Source organism: Simochromis diagramma, unplaced genomic scaffold (assembly GCF_900408965.1).
Source record: "Simochromis diagramma unplaced genomic scaffold, fSimDia1.1 OVJJ01000320.1, whole genome shotgun sequence".
In the NCBI taxonomy this organism is placed as follows: domain Eukaryota; kingdom Metazoa; phylum Chordata; class Actinopteri; order Cichliformes; family Cichlidae; genus Simochromis; species Simochromis diagramma.
In genome coordinates, this window is record NW_024386773.1 from 4,556,375 (window position 1) to 4,575,590 (window position 19,216).

Genomic DNA, 19,216 nt, shown 5'->3' on the forward strand with positions numbered 1-19,216 from the left:
ATCCATTTCAAACTAATGGCTTTCAGAGGCTGCACAAGGGATGAAGCAGGGGCCTAGCACAAGGAGCGGATAGGGAATTGTGTATGTGTGGGTCTGTGTCGAGCGCTTGGGAGCCCTTATATGTGTATGTGCTTCTGTTGTAACTATCCATGTCTTTGAATACATATCCATAAGTGTGTGTATGTGTGTTATTGTGCCTTTACTCTGTTTGTGAGATGTTACACCTTTACAGCTTGAACATTTAGAGTAAGGGGATTTTCTGAGACTGGTGGATGGCTGTGTGATTATTAGGCAACATAAAGCGAGTGAATTCGAAAAGTGAAGAAATCACTGCGTGTGTGTTCTTTGGGGGTTTTTTGTTTGTTTTTTTCCTCAAATAAACAGCTGTTACTGTCACTGTTAAAACTTGGTTTTAAGCTTTAAAGTTGAAGTTTACAGTTAAGGCTTGAAATAAATATATCTCATCAGTACCAATGAAAAGTTTGTTCAGACCTTCCACTGGTACTGTATACTTCTAGAAAGTGTTTTGCTGAGGCTTGCAGACATTTTTTTTGTCATGCACTCTGATCAATGGAGCATGTATGTATGAATATATTTGCAAGTAAAACTGAGAGATTTTTGAGAGTTATTTTCTTCATGTTCCTGTTTTGGAGCAACTATATTATGTGGATGTCATTTTGTGTCACACTGAAGTAATATTCCTTCCAGCCAAGCCACTCTATCATGGCAACACCACCCACCAATGTCAGTGGTTTTGCACAGCAGGACAATGCACTGTTCACTTTGCAAAATCTCATCAAGACATGTTGAAGAAATGTAACAGAATCCATGATGCTTAGCCAACCTCGAGACTCAGGATGCCCGAGAACAAGCCAGATCCATAGAAGTCTAAATCTTAACCCGCTGGGCTCAAATAATCTGTAATGTGCTACTGTCATATACCACAGGACAACCTCAGAGATTCCATGACAGGCCCAGCAGATGTTTTAGCAGCATGAAGGAGACCTACACAATATTAAGCACTGGATTTTAATCAACTGGTGCATATCTGCACTGACAGTCACTGTAAACATTTACAATAGTTTCCGCTTGTGTGCATTTATGTGAAAGTGAACATGTAGGCACCTGAGCATGCAGCCTGATGTGTGTGTCTTATGAGTGTGTGTCTCAACAGCTGCTTCTCTTTACAGAGCCTTTTCCAGAAAAAAAAATCTTATCTAACCTCCTAAATTTCAGATGCTCTGATCTGCAGGATGAATAAGAAAACAATTCCAGCAAAAACATTTGTGTGCACATTAACAAACAGATGCCTTTTTTTCCTGCTTCCACACGTACATCTGTTGGCACTTAAAACATGTAATACTTGCACTGAACACACATAATAAGCAAACACATTAATGGGCTTTTCTCTAGTTGATAAACACATAAAGATGGTAGCGATGAGGGTGCGGCCTAATTCAACATGAGATATATTTGCCATCTGCGGGTGATTAATGATGAGATATGATAAGGGATTTACAAAAATTAATGCTAAACCACTGACCTACACTCACATTTCACAAATCCATTTCCCAAAGTCTAAATTGAAGTGATATATATTCTCCACACAGCATTGTCGAAGCTGTATTTCCCTAAAGGCGAGCGAGAATAATGTTCTCCCCTGCACCAATTAAATGGATGAGATCACATGTTCAAAGTGAACTTTTAATTAAAAACATGCTGGCTGAAAAAATGAGAAAAGGAAAAGAAATAAATTAGCTGGGTGCCTTCACTCGCTGCTTTGTTTTGAAGTGAATACAGTGGACTGGTGACTGGGAAAATAAAACCTGTGTGTGCTGTGTGTGTGCCTGATAAAAGCATTCTAAGGGATTTTGCGGAACATGCAAACACAATCTATTTATTGGAGAAGTCATTTGCAAAGATGTTCTTGCACCACAAATGTTGTGATTTCTCCGGTTGCTAGACAAGCCGCACAATCTGCTGCTGACCATGGCAACCTGCTAGAGACCAAAGCAATCAAAATATTTTTGATTGGATACCTCTTTGCAACCAATGACCAGTGACTGTCAGCAACCTTCAGCAACCACTGCAGCATTCACTCTTCCTTAGTGATCAGCAGGTGCCACTGGCCTGTCTGAATGAGGCTCATATAGTCAATTTCACTGACAGTTAGCAACTTGCAGCCACCAGATTACACACTTTTTCCCTTGTGACTCATGGTTGCCACTGACTGGTCACAAGGCCTGTTTATCTGGGGCCTTAAGAGACAGGTGGGTGCTGTTTGTCCTTTTTGACTTTTTGTTGAATGTTGATAAAACTAAGAATTACCATTAATTAAATTTTGTGTTAAATGTGTCTTTTAGTTAACCAAAACTGGTAGGTCAGCAAATTACAGACACACTTTGTGAGCAAAGCTAAAAACCCACTCCAAGTGTTAGTTTATGCTGAGGCTTTTTTCTTTTATACTGTTTAGTCCTTGTTTTCGCATGTATGGTATAAATTAATAACACCATCAATATCTATGTATAAGACTATGAATACGGTGTTTTCTGTAAAATATGCTCAATAAAATCCAAATTTCCATTTCCTTATGTTAAGAATTTGATGGCTGAAACCTTAAATTAAAGCAAAGTTTCAAGTGACCAGCTAAAGTATCAGACACTTGGGCCTGCAATGTCCAGTAGAAGTTGCAATTCCACTAGTGAATAGCCAAAAAGTTACAAAAAGCAAAATGAGTAATGGCAAAATGTTTCACTGACAAATTTAAAAAAAAAAAAAATCATTCTCTGAATTCCTTTGCATACAAATTAGACTTATATGTGTGAGTAACTGCAATGGCTCTAAAAGGGCCCTGAAGGAAGACCAAAAGAACATGGATGGAAAAAAAGTAGGGGGGTAATGAAAAGGAGGTAGATGGGATGCTGGGAGGAAAAATGTGAGTAGGACAGCAGAGGATAGTAAAAGAAACTCTATGAAAAAGAAACTAAAATTTTGTTAAGGAACGTTAAGAAATTACCTGATAGGTGCTCCGCGGGACTGGGCAGGTTTCAGCAGGATAGTGATGGTTGTCTCGGTCTCATTAAGTGGAGACTCTGACTCATACTCTGGCATCATGGGGGCTGAAAAGGTTTAACAAATTTAAATTTTAAAACAGGTTACCGTACACGGACGATTTTATTGGCCAACATAATTTAAAAAGCTCTGGGTTGTGGTCAGTCATTTGGTAGAGCACATTTTGAGTCCCTATACCTTTCTTAAAAAGACACTGAAATTAAGTTAACCTGTTTGAGCCATGTCATAGTTTTGTTATTCTCAGAAAAAAAACCCACCGGATGTTAATCTGTCTTGAAATGAAAGACCTTTTTAGTTAGCTGCCCTCCAGGAAGCCTTTAATGAAAATAATTAAGTAACATGACAAGTTCAAAATAAGACAGTTTTATAAGGTTTAAATAATTTTCTAAAAACATGGCTGATTTGTCCCTTCGTGGTAAAAGTTGTGACCTGAAGCTAATGCAACTCAAAAGGTCTCGTTACAAAACAAATGAAAACTTTTCTGATCATTGGTGTTTATATAACACTTTTATTTATCTATCAGATGAAATTAAGGCTAAAATAATTTCACAAGTATAAATATAGTAAATGTCTAGAACAAAATATGCAGATTTATTAGCATTGTACGTGAATTCTGGTAACTTTAGTATACTATACATTAGTATACTGACATTTTACATGAATTGTAACAGTACATGGTTTTTGTTTTGGACTGTAAAACTTTATGTGACGAGGCCAAAGCAATCATGCAATCTGATGCCTGTGGGATCATGCCTCTTTGGACTGTCAAACAGTGGAGCAAAGAGGTCCACACAAAGATACATGTGCTTTGCCCATCAACGATTCACGCCCAGAGCCAGCACATAGGAGGTACAGTTCTTACACATGATGAATAAAATATGAGATCTTTTAAAAACTGTAAATATGATAAATGTCAAGAAAAAAGTACAAGGATGTGTAATTCTACTATACTGACATATATTTGTATACCGAGATGTTACAAGCATTGTGACAGTGCATGATTTGTCATTTTTGGGTTTTTCTTCCTGTTTAATAAATAATAGACGGAGCATCTAACTTTATGGGGCAAGGCCATGCAATCTGATGCCTGTGGGTTCATTCCTCTTTCGACTATCGAACATTGGAACAATGATGCCCACACCAAGACAGATGACCTTTGCCCTTGACTCATTCATGCCTGCAGTGAACATATTGGAGACACTGATCTTTGTAGCATGCTCATACACATGTACAAGACCCTAGCAAAGAAGATATATCCCTGTTTGGATATATCTTTGACCTATGCATCTCAGACTGATGGATTGTCTGTACGAGAGACTGTGCCCTATTGAACAAGAAACCAATATCTCAAAAGGGTTTGACTGCAATTTGAAACAAGTGAACATGCTAGCTGACCAACAATCATCCTCCTTCTAATGACACATGTTTTAGAAATAGCGATACATCCCAAAACCAATCCCAAAAGTAACTCTGTACAAAGGGTTTGTAAAGGTATAAAATCACAGAAATACAATATGTTTCTTGACTTACATGCACACCAACAGTGCTTTGCAAGATACTACCAGAAAGGCATTCTAGTACCTTTGTGGTAGTATACAAATACTTTTTTTTTTATGGTCTCGCCTTTAAAGGGTTAATGTAACTATTAAATGTAACTTGAATAAAAAAAGAAGTCTAAAAAAACCCAACCTTTGAGGTCTACTTCTTCGTTACTGACAAAGACGGACGTGCATATGGCAAAGCCAGCTATATTTCCTCTGAGTCAACAATGGAAGAAAAAACACACCCTCCCATGTGTATGTCGAATCCCTGATTTAAAACATGTAAATGCTAAATTGCTATGAAATGTTTTGTTTTTTTAACATTACAGTATATCTCAACCAGAATGACATTATCAGGATGTATAAAGGTGAAGAAGAAGTAGATGTAAGCTTCACCGCCGAGGGCTTCACAGCTATTCTATTACACTCAAATTTTAATTTCACATCTGTCATGCCCTCATACTGGAGGTGCAGCATATAAATGTCTGAGTAGAACATCAACACTTTTTTTCCTGATTGGTATGGCATTCAGGTTATTAGCATGAATCCTACCCCCGCCACTCTGTCCATCCATCTCTATGTGTCTGCAGCATTTAATTTAAATCTCTACATCCTGTAGCTCCTGAACGAGATAATAGAGATTGGTGATGGCGTGACATTTGAAAGAAGACACATCTGTTATGTGTGGAGGCACCACATTTCCTTTTTGTTCCTCTTGGCAATGTGTTGTTAAGTTTTGAAAGGATGATGGAAGAACAGAGGCTCGGTGGAAAGGTCACACTAAAAATCACTGTAGGTGTTGACAGATAGGACAACACTTAAAACATACTGTTAACACATTACACATTCATCTTCTAGATCAGTCAGGACTTCATCGTGTACAGCAGCACTGTGACTGAAGTCTGGATTCAGTGGTATATTCGCACTTGACTTTAAGCCACAAACCCACATTTTGGTTTTTTTTTATATTATAGGGAATAGAAGTGACGTGTATACTGTCAACACACACTAGTGTATATTGTAGTTTACTGTAGTATTGTTGGGTTGTATTATTGTAGGGTCTTTACTGTACAATATAAAGAGCTTAAAGCAACTGCTGTTGTGATTTGGCGCTATATCAATAAAACCGAATGGAATTGAACTAAGTTGAATAGTGTCGTTAACAGAAAACAATTTCAGGCCACATTTTTTATAAACCACACTGCTTTTTTTAGTAAAAGAGTGGACACTTGTTGTGGCACTTAACAGACTCCAGGACTGAATACAGATAAGTGAATGAATATGAAGTGGTTTGAATACAGAGCCTCTTTTGGAACAAAGTGAAAGCACAAGATCTATGTATGCTAGTCAACTATGTAATGAGACTGACAAATGTGGAAGTGACAAGCTTTCAGTGAAATACCGAGTGGTTAATATTTCTAAATGTTCATATTTTACTCTGCAGCTTTTGTATTCATTCCTAAATTAAAATTATTCTCAGTAATGCGATACTTATTCAGAGTTCCTTCTGTATAAAGTTGACTTGTAACCATAAGTCCATTACAGGGAGTGTCTCCTCAGAACTTTCTGTTTTCTTTTGTTTTTTCAAAGGTCACAACTGCCTCAATGAGGTCTAATTAGCTAAACAAACAAACCACAAAGGGGAGACAATCCAGTAAAAGATTTGTAAAGGACTTACAGGAGAATTGTTGGAAAAAAAGGCAAAATGTGAAATCAGAAAGGCACACAGAGAGATTTGGATAACAAAGAATGAGCTGAAGGGTTTTATTTAGCATCAGTCATTCTGTCATTTGGGCATCACAGCATAGCCTTCTCTAAACAGTTGAAATGATAATGTTCTCTCATTCAAGAATAAAGAGCTGTATTAACATATGAGGGCACTTCACAATTCTTGCCACAAAAGTTGATTGTTTTTCCTTTTTTTGTGCGGCGACTGACATTTTCTGTGGACCACGGCTGGTGACACAAACAGGGGGATACAAAGCCAGATGGGAGAACAACCAAATGGTCATTCAGACAAAGAGAGACACAAATTAAAACGCTTATTTATAGTGCAACTGACTGACATGTCAGCACACAGGCTGTCTATTAAACACGTTTTTACTGTCTGCATGTGGTATTAATGTTTTAAGAAGCAAATAACACCTAACAGTAATGTTTACCTGCAATCTTGGTGGTTATGCGGGTAGTGACAGGCGGACCAAAGCCCTTGTTGGTAGATGCTTTAAGGGTGAAGAAGTAGGTGGTTCCCGGGTACAGCCCAACAAACAGATGGTGGGTCTCATTCCTCTGCTTGAAAACTTGTCCCCGCTGGGTTGTCAGATCAGCACTGGGGTCCAAGGAGCTCAGTGCCTTATAGGTAATCTAGAGGTAGATGGGAAAATTTTACATTTAAATGCACTTACATAATTCAGCTTTATTTATTCATCTGTTTACATTTGTTTCACTCACGCAATTTAAATAAACAAGTGATAGCTCATTTAATTTTAACATAACTGAAATATCTTTTATTTATTTATTTTTTAAAGGAAGGAACAAGCAGGTTTGGTTTAACGTTGCACTTGAGGTTTTAGATATCAATTTGTTTAAACCAATTTTTGTAATGCTTGATTTCAATCAATAATATCTGTTTTAATTTTTTTATCCATAAGTAGTTTGGTTCGGTTGAATAATTCTTCAAAATTTAAAAAGAACACATTTATGCGTTCATCTAATTGTACACGCTGGCATGCAACAGCATCCTTTGGATTCACTGATGTACAGCTGGTGTACAGTTGGCTGTACAACCAACCAATAAAATGAAAAATGCTATAAATGCTGCATGGCCTGAGGGGAATTGCAATCAGTGATCTTTCTTTTGTCAACATGAATGTTCAATTTTCCCATTAGACATTTCATTTGATTTGATTCAATCTCAAAAATGCCAGCTTAAGTACAGTCTTAGAGGGTAAAATATGTTATGGTATAAACAGTAATTTCAACCTGTAAAGAATATCAAAATAGACTGATTTTCTTTCTTCTATTTTTTAATCTTCAAATCACAAAAAAACAAAAAACAAAACAAAAGAAAGTAAGCTTTAAATTCAGAGTCACCGTCTTCCAAACACCTCCACTGACACATCTAAAAAATCCAGTAAATCAATCATCAGTTATTAAATTGTCTGCTAAATGCAGTACAAATCAATTTTTGGAGTTCAAGAGATGATGGCTCTTTACAATAGGTCTGTGTGTCTCTCCACCATCTCCACTTTGAGACTGGAACAAATTGAGCAAATTGACCCGTAACCATTAAACTGGCAGAAACACTAAAATAGTTCTTCTGTTAAAAGAACTGTCAATGTCTGTCGTGGTGTTGCTACTGGCAAGTTTCCACACTGTGAAACCATCAATGACTGCACACATGGGCACACACAAACACGCACGATAAAACACAGGAGGACAGCTGTCATTGTGAATGACAGTCAGTACAAAAGATTATTGAGTGGTGGGAAAAAACACATTAAAAGCAAATCAACTCCAAACACATTTCAGCACTTTGTGGTTGTGTGTAAGTGCTTGTCCGAGTACATATCTGTTTGTCCTTTAGCCACAAAGTGTGAAAAAACGTACTGGATAAAGTGTGAAAGTGAAAACAAAGAGGCAGGTAGAGCAGGAGACTGAACCAGAGAGACAGAAACAACAAAACGAGTCAGCCATAAGTCTTTTGCCAACTTGCAGAGCTACCTCACCTAGAAAGGCTCCTGTTTCCTTTTAGTTGTCTTCTAATTTTTCAATTTCATGACTAAATGCTCTGTAAAGGCAAACACGGTCAACCCCAAATTCTCAAAGGAAAACTTTCCCACCACCATTAGTGCATCACAGCATCATAGCATCATAGCTATGGCTACAAAAACAGAAAAAGATCACATCACTAAATGTCTAAATGACTCACATCAACTGAAAAGTTACCAAATACATTAACTAACAAGGAGAAAGATCCTTAAGAGATGTATAATACACAGAAATAACTGAGTAAGAATAAAAACATTTTGAGGGAGACAGGGGGAAAAAACAACAGAACTGTTCTGGAGGAACAACATGACTATGACCTCTCCAGTTTGCATTCAGGACTAAAGACAATATGTCATATTTCAGAATGAACAGCACAGAATGACACAAAGGGGTATAAAAAGAAAGAAAGAAAAAGGTGGACAAACAAACTGAAAACAGCATAAAGTTTTGGAACAGAAATGCAATGAATAGATGATAGGTTAATTTAGACACAAACACATTTGCGCAATCAAACAGTGATGATTATGGATTCCAGGAAGGGTTTTAATTTAATGTATTGATAATCTTTAGCACCATTACTCTCAATTTAAAATGAGAATACTGCATTGATATACACTCAAAGCAGATTAGTGGGAGTGAGTAAAAAAGAAGACAACGAGGAAAATAATAACGGTGATAAAGAGGAAGATAAAAACAAGACTGAACAAGAATGAATAAGGAAAAGAAAGCAAGGACATGAAAAGAAACAAGTGATGTGGATAGACACAAAGGGAAAATGGGTAGCTTCGAGTGTGCATGGGAGTGTGTTAGAGTGAAATAGCACATTTGTTGGAGGACGAATTCAGGAATTCAAAATCATGGACGTTGGGTGGTCCACGTCAGCCCATTAACAGTCAAATCAAAGGCATTGACAGCTGGGTGCATCACTTCAACGAGGCCCCAGGCTGTAGTACTGATGTGTGAATACGTGACTTTGGATGGATGTGCTGGAGCAAATACAAATGCAAAGAGTGAGGACATACGACAGGACAGAGCAGAAGAAAGGAAAGACGCAAAGTAAGGGAGACCATGTAAATATGTGAGAAAATAGAATGGCTGCCCCAGACTCGGACACATGATGGTGCAGAAGCTACAGTACATTCATGTTATTAATAAGCAGAAAAAAAAGATTCATAGTTAGTTTGAGCTCATTTGTCTGGGATTGCCACTGTCCCCTAGTGAAAAGCTGTTCCTATGGATAGCAATAGTTAGAAAAGAGATCAGAAGGTCTGACATGAATGAATGTTCCCATTATGTTCAGTAGCTCTTTGCTTCTATTGTGAATTTAATGCGAGACTGAAACTCTACCTTGTCTAGATATTTGGAGACCTCTGCTCTTTTCTGGCTAACATCGAACTACCTCAAAACCCTCCAAAGTTGAAATAAGAGCCTAAAGCCACAAACAATGCTTCTACTAGTCTTCCTTCTTTTTTTGTTTTTTCGTCAGTTTTATTGCCAGTGACCTGAGATGGTAAAATTATAAGAAGTTTTCTCCTCCACTTTCCCGACACATTACTCCCCTGCTACAAACCAGACAGATGACTAAAGTGCCTCTCAGATTGAGGAACCTGGGACAAAACCTTTAGCCAATAGAAGATAACAGTCTAAAACGCAGCAGAAAAAGCCTAGACAGAGCAGCAGCTTTGCCTTCAGCAACCGGTTGACGTCTCCCAGGCTTGAAAATTCGCCTGGCTGGCTGAATAAAACATGGTGAATCAATAGCTATTTATACAGGCTGGGACTTGGGGGCTGGAACAATAAAATATCATCTCTTTCATCTACGCTGCAGTTTTGGTTTGCACATCGATGGCTGTTATTTTATAAGTCATGAATGGCTCTCTATATTTTTATAGGCTTTATGCTCCGTCTCTCTTTTTCTCTCATCTTACCCACTCACATTTCTTTCCATATTGAGCAGTAGACTCTTGCTTTCTCTCCGTCTTCTACCCTTTACAGGGTATTTCCTCTTTCTAGCCACTCTTTTCTTTTTCTCTTCCTCCCTTTTCTTCACAATTTCCTTGTTTTTCCTCATCTTTCTTCTCTCTCTCTCTCTCTCTTTCTCCCTTTATAGTTGATGTACTTGGAATTGGTAGAGCTATAAAGCTCAGGTTGTTTTATTGGCCAATGAAAAGGCAGGCGTGCAGTGGGGCAGTGCATCTTGGGTAATAGAGTGTGTGTCTTTGAGGGATAACTTACCAGAGGGAAGGCAGACATATGTGTGAGTTAGTGCGTGATTGAATTAGTGGGTAGGAAAGGAGAAAGTGAGAATGGTAAATAGATGATGAAGTAGAAATGGAAGGAAATGATCAAAGGAACAGGAGAAGGGAAAAGTGAAAGGTGAGGAAAATAGAACAGGAACACATAAATAGGGGTGGGTTTTACATTGGTATCAGTTCCAGACTGATCAACATGGAAATATTGATAACTATAGTTCCGCTATCAGGATTTCTGAAAGATTTATTCTTTGTGACCTTTTCAAATTCCTAACTAACCCCAAATACTGACGAAGCTACCAGTGTAAGCAGATTAACATTGAAATTACTGTGCATTTACATTCTGTGCTATACAGTCAGAGCAGAATGTTCGAAGCTGTGGGCTTACTATGCTACATTTACCAAAACGCAATGCATTGTATGCAAGAGAATTGTGAATTAATCGCAGCACAGCAAGCTCTGGTAAACTTGAATGGCTCCGATGCAAATGGGATTGGCTGGTAATATAACTGCCTCAATTTAGTCAGTTCAAGGCAACGCTTGTTATCATTATTCCACTAAGTCAGATGCTCAGGTTAGACACCCCAATCAAGCTCATACACTTTATACCCACTCCCACTTAAAGTTGGTCAATTTAACTGAGCTGTTTTAGGTTGCTAGCTAATCACTTACATAGCAACAACTGGCAATTGTTAGCCAAAGTTTTAACTCATCCAGATCTATGTGCTCGTGTTTACTACTTGTAAGAGATTACCACAGCTCTTTACCCAAGCGGCACATTAGCAAATGTCCCTCTGGGTGCTAATAATTTGAGAATAACATTGTAATCTGTAGTCATAAGGAGCAGTATGGCTTTTTATTTATAAATACCCATCTTAATACTCTAAAGTGGGAAACACTCTTTTTAAAGTGCTTATTAATTGTAGCTAAAGATTGTATGCTTTAAATATTTATTTACGAGTTTTTAACATTTGATATTACGTTTATATCACAAAGTAAAAAGTATTTTTTACAACTTGTCACCAACTTGTCTAAAACCATTTAAAAGAGCATCTTATATTGAAATCACTCCCTGTAGTTTTAGATTTGTGCAGGTGTTTGTGTGTCTGTGCACTGCATGGTAACATAATACTGTATTTATTTTGTCCAAACAAACACAGAAGACAAATGCTTGTGAATACTAAAAGTCATAACTTCCACCCAGAAGTCAAGCCTACTACAAACACACTGTGGGTGTATGATGCCTCGCTGCAGCTTTTGGAATCACGGCCAAGATTTATGAAAATAAAGGACGTATATTGAAGAGCCTTTGTGCAATCTAGAATGCTATTTCTATTGAGTTTTGCTATTTTCCATTCTTGTTCTCTGTGCTCCTGCTTTTTTTTTATTAGAGAACATGCAGTGTCTTCATTCTTCACCATCTTAGCGTCAGTGTTCTCTGTCCTGTTGAATTAAGAACAGACTATGTGAGGTATTTGCTCTTTCTGCTCCGTTTTATTTACTTTAATGGATTTTCACATCTCTGCTACAAGCATTTTGTATACATAAATAAACCTTGTATCCTGTAAGTATTTCATTGCTTTTTTTCCCTTTTTGATATAGTCATGAACAATTCACTTGAACATTTCTGGTTTCTTCTAAACTGGTAAGCCTAGTTCCCCCCTCCACTGCTTTGTTTTTTTGTTTGTTTTTTTTTGTTTGTTTGTTTTGCCCTTGCCCCTGGAGGGGGGAACTGCACCCAGACCCAGGTGGTGTTACCCTTTTCCCTGCAGTGGGGAGAGGCAGACCGCCCCCACTCCGCAGCAGCAGGGAGGCCCCACACTCCAGACCGCAGTCGGACGGCCAACTCCTCCTCCTGACATACCCCTACTCCAAGGCCCTGCATGTGTGGGTGGTTGTGGTGGAGCGGGAAGAGGGAGGCAGCTGGAGATGGGGAGGGAAGGAAGGGAGGGGCAAGTGACCCCTCCCTGGGGCCAGCTCCCGCGCTGACCCCAGTAGGCACCCCCATACTCCGCGACCCGCCAGGGAAAGGGGGCCCAGGCCCATCCAGACCGGGTCCCAGTGCAGCAGCGCCTCCCGGCCCCTCAGAGCCCGGGACAGTCCACCCAACCCCACCACAGAGAAAACTGCACCCACCCCACCATCCACTCATCTTCCAGACTACATAAGACAATAGACGCCCAGGCTGAGATCTTCCTCCACCTCTCCTGTATCTCCCCTTCTTGCAGAGTGAGTTCCTGAGGAGAGGAAAGCTCCTGCAAGATGTGACAACCTCCCTCACCAGTTGAAGAGCCCCCCAGGTGGCTCGACGCACCGGCGGCACCCTGCGCCAGGGCTGGGCCCCCATGCACCCACCCCCGAGGCCCGACCAGGGCCCCAGCCCAGAGACGGAGCGCCCCCAGAACCTCACGCCCGTCCCGGACCCACCCAGGGGCAGCCAGGCTACCAGGTCAGTAACCCACGTCCGTCAGCACAGACCCTCCCCTAGCCACGCTGCACGCAGCCACAAGGAAATAGTCACCTGAGAGCCAACAGAGCCCCTAACCGGACATGACCGCTACCCTGGGTTGAGCCCCCCAAGGAAGATGCCTCCGGGGAACCCCCCGACGCCCTAAGCCTGTCCCTACCCCCACACCAATCACAACAGTGAAGGCGGGACCAAACTATGACACCCCCCCCCCCACTAGGTGATGGAGCTGATCAAAGGAGCCCAGAGCAACTGATCTGATGTGGTGGCAGAGGCTGTATCAAGACTAATGTAATCTAATAGATAATTTCTATATTGGTTAGAATTAAGATTATTTTTATTTTTCCAGTTCATGAGGACAGTTTTCTTGGCTATGCATAGGGCAGTGAAAACCATATGGGCTATATTCTTTTCTGTAGTGACATTATCTAAGCTGCCCAACAAACACACTAAGGGGGAAGTTGGAATGTTACATTTCAGACACTTTGATAAGTCTTCACATATCTCGCGCCAAAACTTCTGAACTAGTGGACAGAACCAAAGAGCGTGGATATGATTGTCCGGTGTATTGGTTTGGCAGTGTGAGCAGTTGTTGGTAGACGTAAAGCCCATCTTGAACATCCAATGACCTGTATAGTGCACTCTATGTAGTATTTTGTATTGAATTAATTGAAGACTGGGATTTCTAATTAGATGAAAGGTTTTTAAGCAAATCTGAGACCAGAAGTTTTGGTCTAAGTTAACTGATAAATCCGTTTCCCATTTTGCAATAGGAAGTGATATTGATTCATCTGTTTTAGAAAGCATTCTGTAAATTTTGGATAGTAATTTGGGGGTTTTAAGAGTAAGAAATTGAACCACACTTGGTGGTGTTTGTAGTTCAACTTGACCCGGTTTAAATTTCTTTTTTACTATGGATTTAATTTGTTGATATTCTAAAAATCTTTTCTTGTTGATCCCATATTGTGCAACTAGTCCGTCAAATGAAATAAATTCTGTTCCTTCTAGTATATGTTCTAAATATTTGATTCCTTTACCACTCCAATCTGAAAAGTTTATCATATTATTGTTTTGTAATATATCAGGGTTTGTTAATAATGGATTGGATTTATATAGCGCTTTTCAAGGCACCCAAAGCGCTTTACAATGCCATTATTCATTCACTCACTGGTGGAGGCAAACTACAGTTGTAACCACAGCTGCCCTGGGGCAGACTGACAGAAGCGAGGCTGCCATATCGCGCCATCGGCCCCTCTGGCCAACACCAGTAGGCAGTACGGTAAAGTGTCTTGCCCAAGGACACAACGACCAGGACAGAGAGCCCGGGGATCGAACCGGCTTCCCAACCCCCTGAGCCACGGTTGTTAGGACTTATTTATACAGATCCATGGATTGCAGCAGTAAAACTCTGTTTTATCTACACTGCAGCTTTACACATTAACAAACATTTTGATGGCACGCAATGCACCTGTTCTTGCCATTTGCTGATTCTTTTCTGTCGCTCGTAGGAGCTATGATGAAGGCAATGGCTCCATTTATTTGTGTGCTATAAATACTACCTTGTGGCCCTAGGAGGTGAAAGACCACCTCCTGCATCTGTAAAGTGACACCTTTTACCAGCTAGACAAAATCACAGCTGGCCATTGTTCCGGGTTTCTTTTCCGCTCCCACTTCTGAGGTGAGAAGACTGCTCTTTACTGCTCTGACTTTACTGGCAGAGGCCGGATCTGACCTCTCCAAGCTCTCTGCCGTTTGCTCTGCAAATAGACACACCAAAATAAATTCTGATCGCAACAAGGCGACATCCCGCAGAAGATCCACTAGCTGGTACCTACCACTAACCAAGTTAAAAGGTTGAAGTTAGTCACAGCAGAGCATGTTAGTGCAGAGTACTAACTCAGATAACAAAGAGAACAAAGGCAATACAGCTTTCTGTGGGCTTGGAAAAAGCGTATTCAGGTGCCTCATTCCGTTAGCTGATGCTTGAAAGTTAAGTAACAGTGTCTAATGGTTTGCGTGGAAATTCAGTATAATTTTAAAATCTGTTAAGAATGAATGAAGAAAGGAAAAAATATGTTTTAGTTTAAAAACAAATCTATCCCACACTTGGCGTTTGATCTCTAAAATTCAAAGAGGTTTGCCGAAATAGTAAAGCCTTCAAAAACTCTTCCAAGCTATACACCTATTTCCCTATGGTTGTAATAGATTAACACTTTAAAAAAAATCTTTACGTCGTCTCCTTAGTGTGTAACTTGACACACCCTGCGTCAGTCTGAGAGTTAGGCTGCACCTATTGTTTTAAGATTCAGCATCTCTGCTTTTTGAAGTTTTCATTTGGGACCTTCATCTCCAGCTCATGACTTTATATTGTCAAGACATTCTGGGTCACTACACACACAGAAGCAATACAAATGCTAATACAAAGATAGACACACTACACACACACACACACACACACACACACACAAAGATGTACAAATTCAAAGACTTATATAATCCACAAATGAATGCCTGCACACAGAGAGATGAACACATCCTAATATGTATGCATAAATAAAAAACACAAATGGGAATGAGATGTTTGCTGTTTTCCTTGTCCTATTTTTCAATTGTGCCCAAATAGATAAGCTAACTGGAGATAGAAATAGCTACAGACAATAGTCCGATAATATTTCCTAGCTGTGTTATCTCTATTTTTGTCACTGGCTCTTGATAACACAAGTGAGAGAGAGAAAGATAAGCGGAATAGACCAAGCTGAGGGCAAAATATAGCTTGATAAATCTTCCATCTAGCAGGTCTTACCGAGAACTATATGAGAGATAAACAGTAGACAAAAATAAAACATTAAATGACCTGAACTGTTAATCACTAAAAAGGTCTGGATGGCTTAATCGGGTTGCTCAATCAGTCAAGAGGCAGAAGGCAAGAGTGAAAAGTTCTGGGAGTATATAATTTAACACATGACAGGATACAAGAGCCTTGAAATGTTCTTTTATCCTCTCATTTGTCGACCAAAAGTTCACATGAAAATCAATACTACCAGCTCCACAAAAGTATCAAAGAGCAGAATTCTGTTCACTCTAGAAGAAGCAATCAGAGATGGAGCATTAAAATCAGCCAGTGGTGACAGTTTGACAGGAAACGGCCTGAATCGGCATCCCACTAATGCCTGTTTGACAGCCACACAGCAACTTCCCGCCAGCCGAGATAAGATAAGTGACAGAGCGAGCACTCTCCCTCTAGATGTTAATGTAGACAACAAACGCTTTTTCTGCTCTCATTCCTACATTAAAAATCATTTGCTGACACGATATTCACCACAGATTGACAGTGATTTATGACTGAAGTGTGAAATGTGTTGTGTGCTGTGCTATTTTTTTTAAACACCAGAAGTTTAACTGTGAAAAACAGACTAGTGATAAGCTCATCATTTTTTTTCAAGTTTGGTTTTTCTTCTTTTGGATCGAAGGAGGGCAATTAATTTCCCCAAGGGGTCACATGAGAAACTAAGTGTGTGGATAAACTGAACTAAAATCATGTTTTTGACACATTGGGTTGTTCCAAGCTGACCTCAAATCTGTTCAGTTTTAATTTTGTCTCTTTATAAAATGCTACTCGTAATTACAATTAGGTAATGAAATGTACAATAGACATGATTATCACTGAGAGGGAATCTGTCTGGATTTGGCATATTACATCACTGAGAATGTTTGTTTATATATCAATTTAGATCCAAAGAGAACTAACATATTCAGTGTTGGCAGGTCAGTAAAAATGTGACCTCACATTTGGCTTTAAAGAAACTGCCACTGTCTCATGAATGTTTTCACCAGGCTTTACATTTCATGTGCAAACAGACCTTTGACAGTTGCAGTTTGGGATGTGGTTCATTCATTAATGCAGTCACATCAACAGCAAATGCAAGATCTTCCATCCATTCTGCATCTGGGAGCGTCACAAAAAACGTCCTGCTTTTAGCCCTATACTCAAAGGTGTAAGTCCTTTGCCCACCTGATAGCTGTGTGGTAGCCTATGTCACCATATTTGGTCTACAAAAGTACAAACTGTCTGATAAAATTAAGAAATTTATTTACATCAACAACATGGCAAATTCTTGAACACTGTCTTACACAACACTGTCTGGTATAATATAACGCAAAAATACCAATTTCAATTCTGGATTCATTTATCAGTCACTTTATCTTGCAACTGCTTCTAAAGTCTGGCAATTTTCCCCATTAGATTTGGACAGCTATTGGTTGTTACACCAGTTCAGGTCCATCCAAATATGAACTTAATTTAAAAATACAGACTGTCTTTGTTAAAATTATTAAATGTGATCACTGTGAATTTTTAGTAAACACTGCCTACAGTAACATTCATAAAACATTACCATTTATAGCAAAGGTGTGCACAGCTGAGCTAATATGTGAGAAAAAATAAGTAAAATATTAAAAAGTGAGAATAAAATTTTCATAAGTAAGGGAGCCAAAACACTTGTAATTGCCAACTGAGGAGCTGGTTTGAGTTGACTTGTGGCGTTCTTGAGGAGCATGTGATTGGCTAGAGAAATGGGACTGTAGCCCTCATTGGCTGTACATCAGGAAGTCGTAATGCTTGAGAGATTAGAAGGTTGCATCTAATCCTGCGTAGCGATGGGGGATGGATAATCCTCTCTGACTATTACCCCCTTGTGCAAGGCCTGTGTGTGTGTATGAGACAGTATGCCTGTGTGTGTTTGTGTTACTGCGACTAAAGATATAATCCTCTTCTTTTTGACTACAGGGAGACAGATTAAAGTGATCTTACTTCACAGTTTCAGTACATTTTTATAGATCTACATTTACTGATACTCCTTTATTTCACATTTATTTTCGTGATGTATTTTTTTTATTGTTTATAATCGTAAGATGTTAGACTGTAGCATCTTATTGTGATAACATGCAAAATACAAACATAGAGAATACAAGATCCCAAAGAACCACTGTTATCAATTGGAAGAACAAAGAGTTTGGCAGCAGATGGTATGGATGCAAATGCCCTGAGGTCAACATTGTGGAGCGAGTCTGACACAAATCATTTGAGACAGCTTAAAAGTGCAAAGAACGAATTGTGTTGTAGCATGTTCATAACTAATTTATATTTTTTTAATAAAAGGTTCAATTATACTTTACTTAATTTACTTTTTTCAACTTTTTAATTAACTTAGTGTGACATAACTGAATTAATTAAAATATATACAGAATTAATTTTGGAATCACACCTATTTCTGTTGTAACACATTTTTTCTGAATCTTTTTGTTATATAGTCGAAACAATCGAAATGGTTTTTTGCTCATTTAAAATTATCCTTAATAATGCAAAAAAAATTTTAACACAGAACACAGTAGTTTAGTATTACGGGTTTTCATGTTAAATCCTTGGAAAGGAGACAAAAAGGGGAGGAGTGGCAGCAAATAACAGAAAGAAAAGAGTAATAAAATGAACAGTCTATAGTGCTTAACTTCATTCGTGTCAGTGACTCTTGTCTAACTTGGGTAGGCTATTGTGGGACAACAACCCATCCAACCTATTAAAATCCACCCATCTCCCAATGTATGACAGAAGTTACAGCAGCAACAGATAATTGATGCCATTTAGGTGGCCATAAAATGTGTTGATAAGCTGAGGCTCAAGTGGAGTTGCTGGAAAAAAGAGAGCCATGATAAACAGTCTGTGCTGTGGGTGGATTGTTTATAGTATTTTAACATTGAATGCAATATAAATTTATTGGTTATCAAAAGTCCTGGTATATCACGACACCTTTAATTATTGTAATTACACGTTATCACCAATACCTGTAACTGTATTATTTAGGGGCATATAAACATGAAAAAAAAAATTCCCCAAAGTTGAAAATAGCACACAACATTGCTTCATTGCGTTGCCAATAACCTCACTCAAAGCCTAACAGGATTTATTTTTTTTGGCAGTGGTTTTATCTAAAGTTTTTCTCTACTTCCAACAAAGTTTACTGTTTTACTTATAATTACTTAGACTTTGGTTTTGGGACATTTACTTTCATTTATCTTGGAAGTGTGCAAGTATTAAAGGAGTAGCTGTGTAGCAACAA

The 19,216-nt window shown here is 38.9% G+C and overlaps 1 protein-coding gene across 11 annotated transcripts in view; it reads right to left on the minus strand.

The window, feature by feature from the left end:
- The window catches only part of ptprt (protein tyrosine phosphatase receptor type T), a 226,045-nt gene that overhangs the window by 117,545 nt on the left and 89,284 nt on the right, over positions 1-19,216 (minus strand). For all 11 annotated transcript variants that reach the window (XM_040004228.1, XM_040004222.1, XM_040004204.1 and 8 more), the window contains exons 10-11: positions 6,776-6,977; positions 3,017-3,119 (exon numbers count right to left, since the gene is read on the minus strand). In XM_040004228.1, the coding sequence (XP_039860162.1) occupies positions 3,017-3,119; positions 6,776-6,977 (305 nt within the window). The remainder of the gene's footprint in view (positions 1-3,016; positions 3,120-6,775; positions 6,978-19,216) is intronic.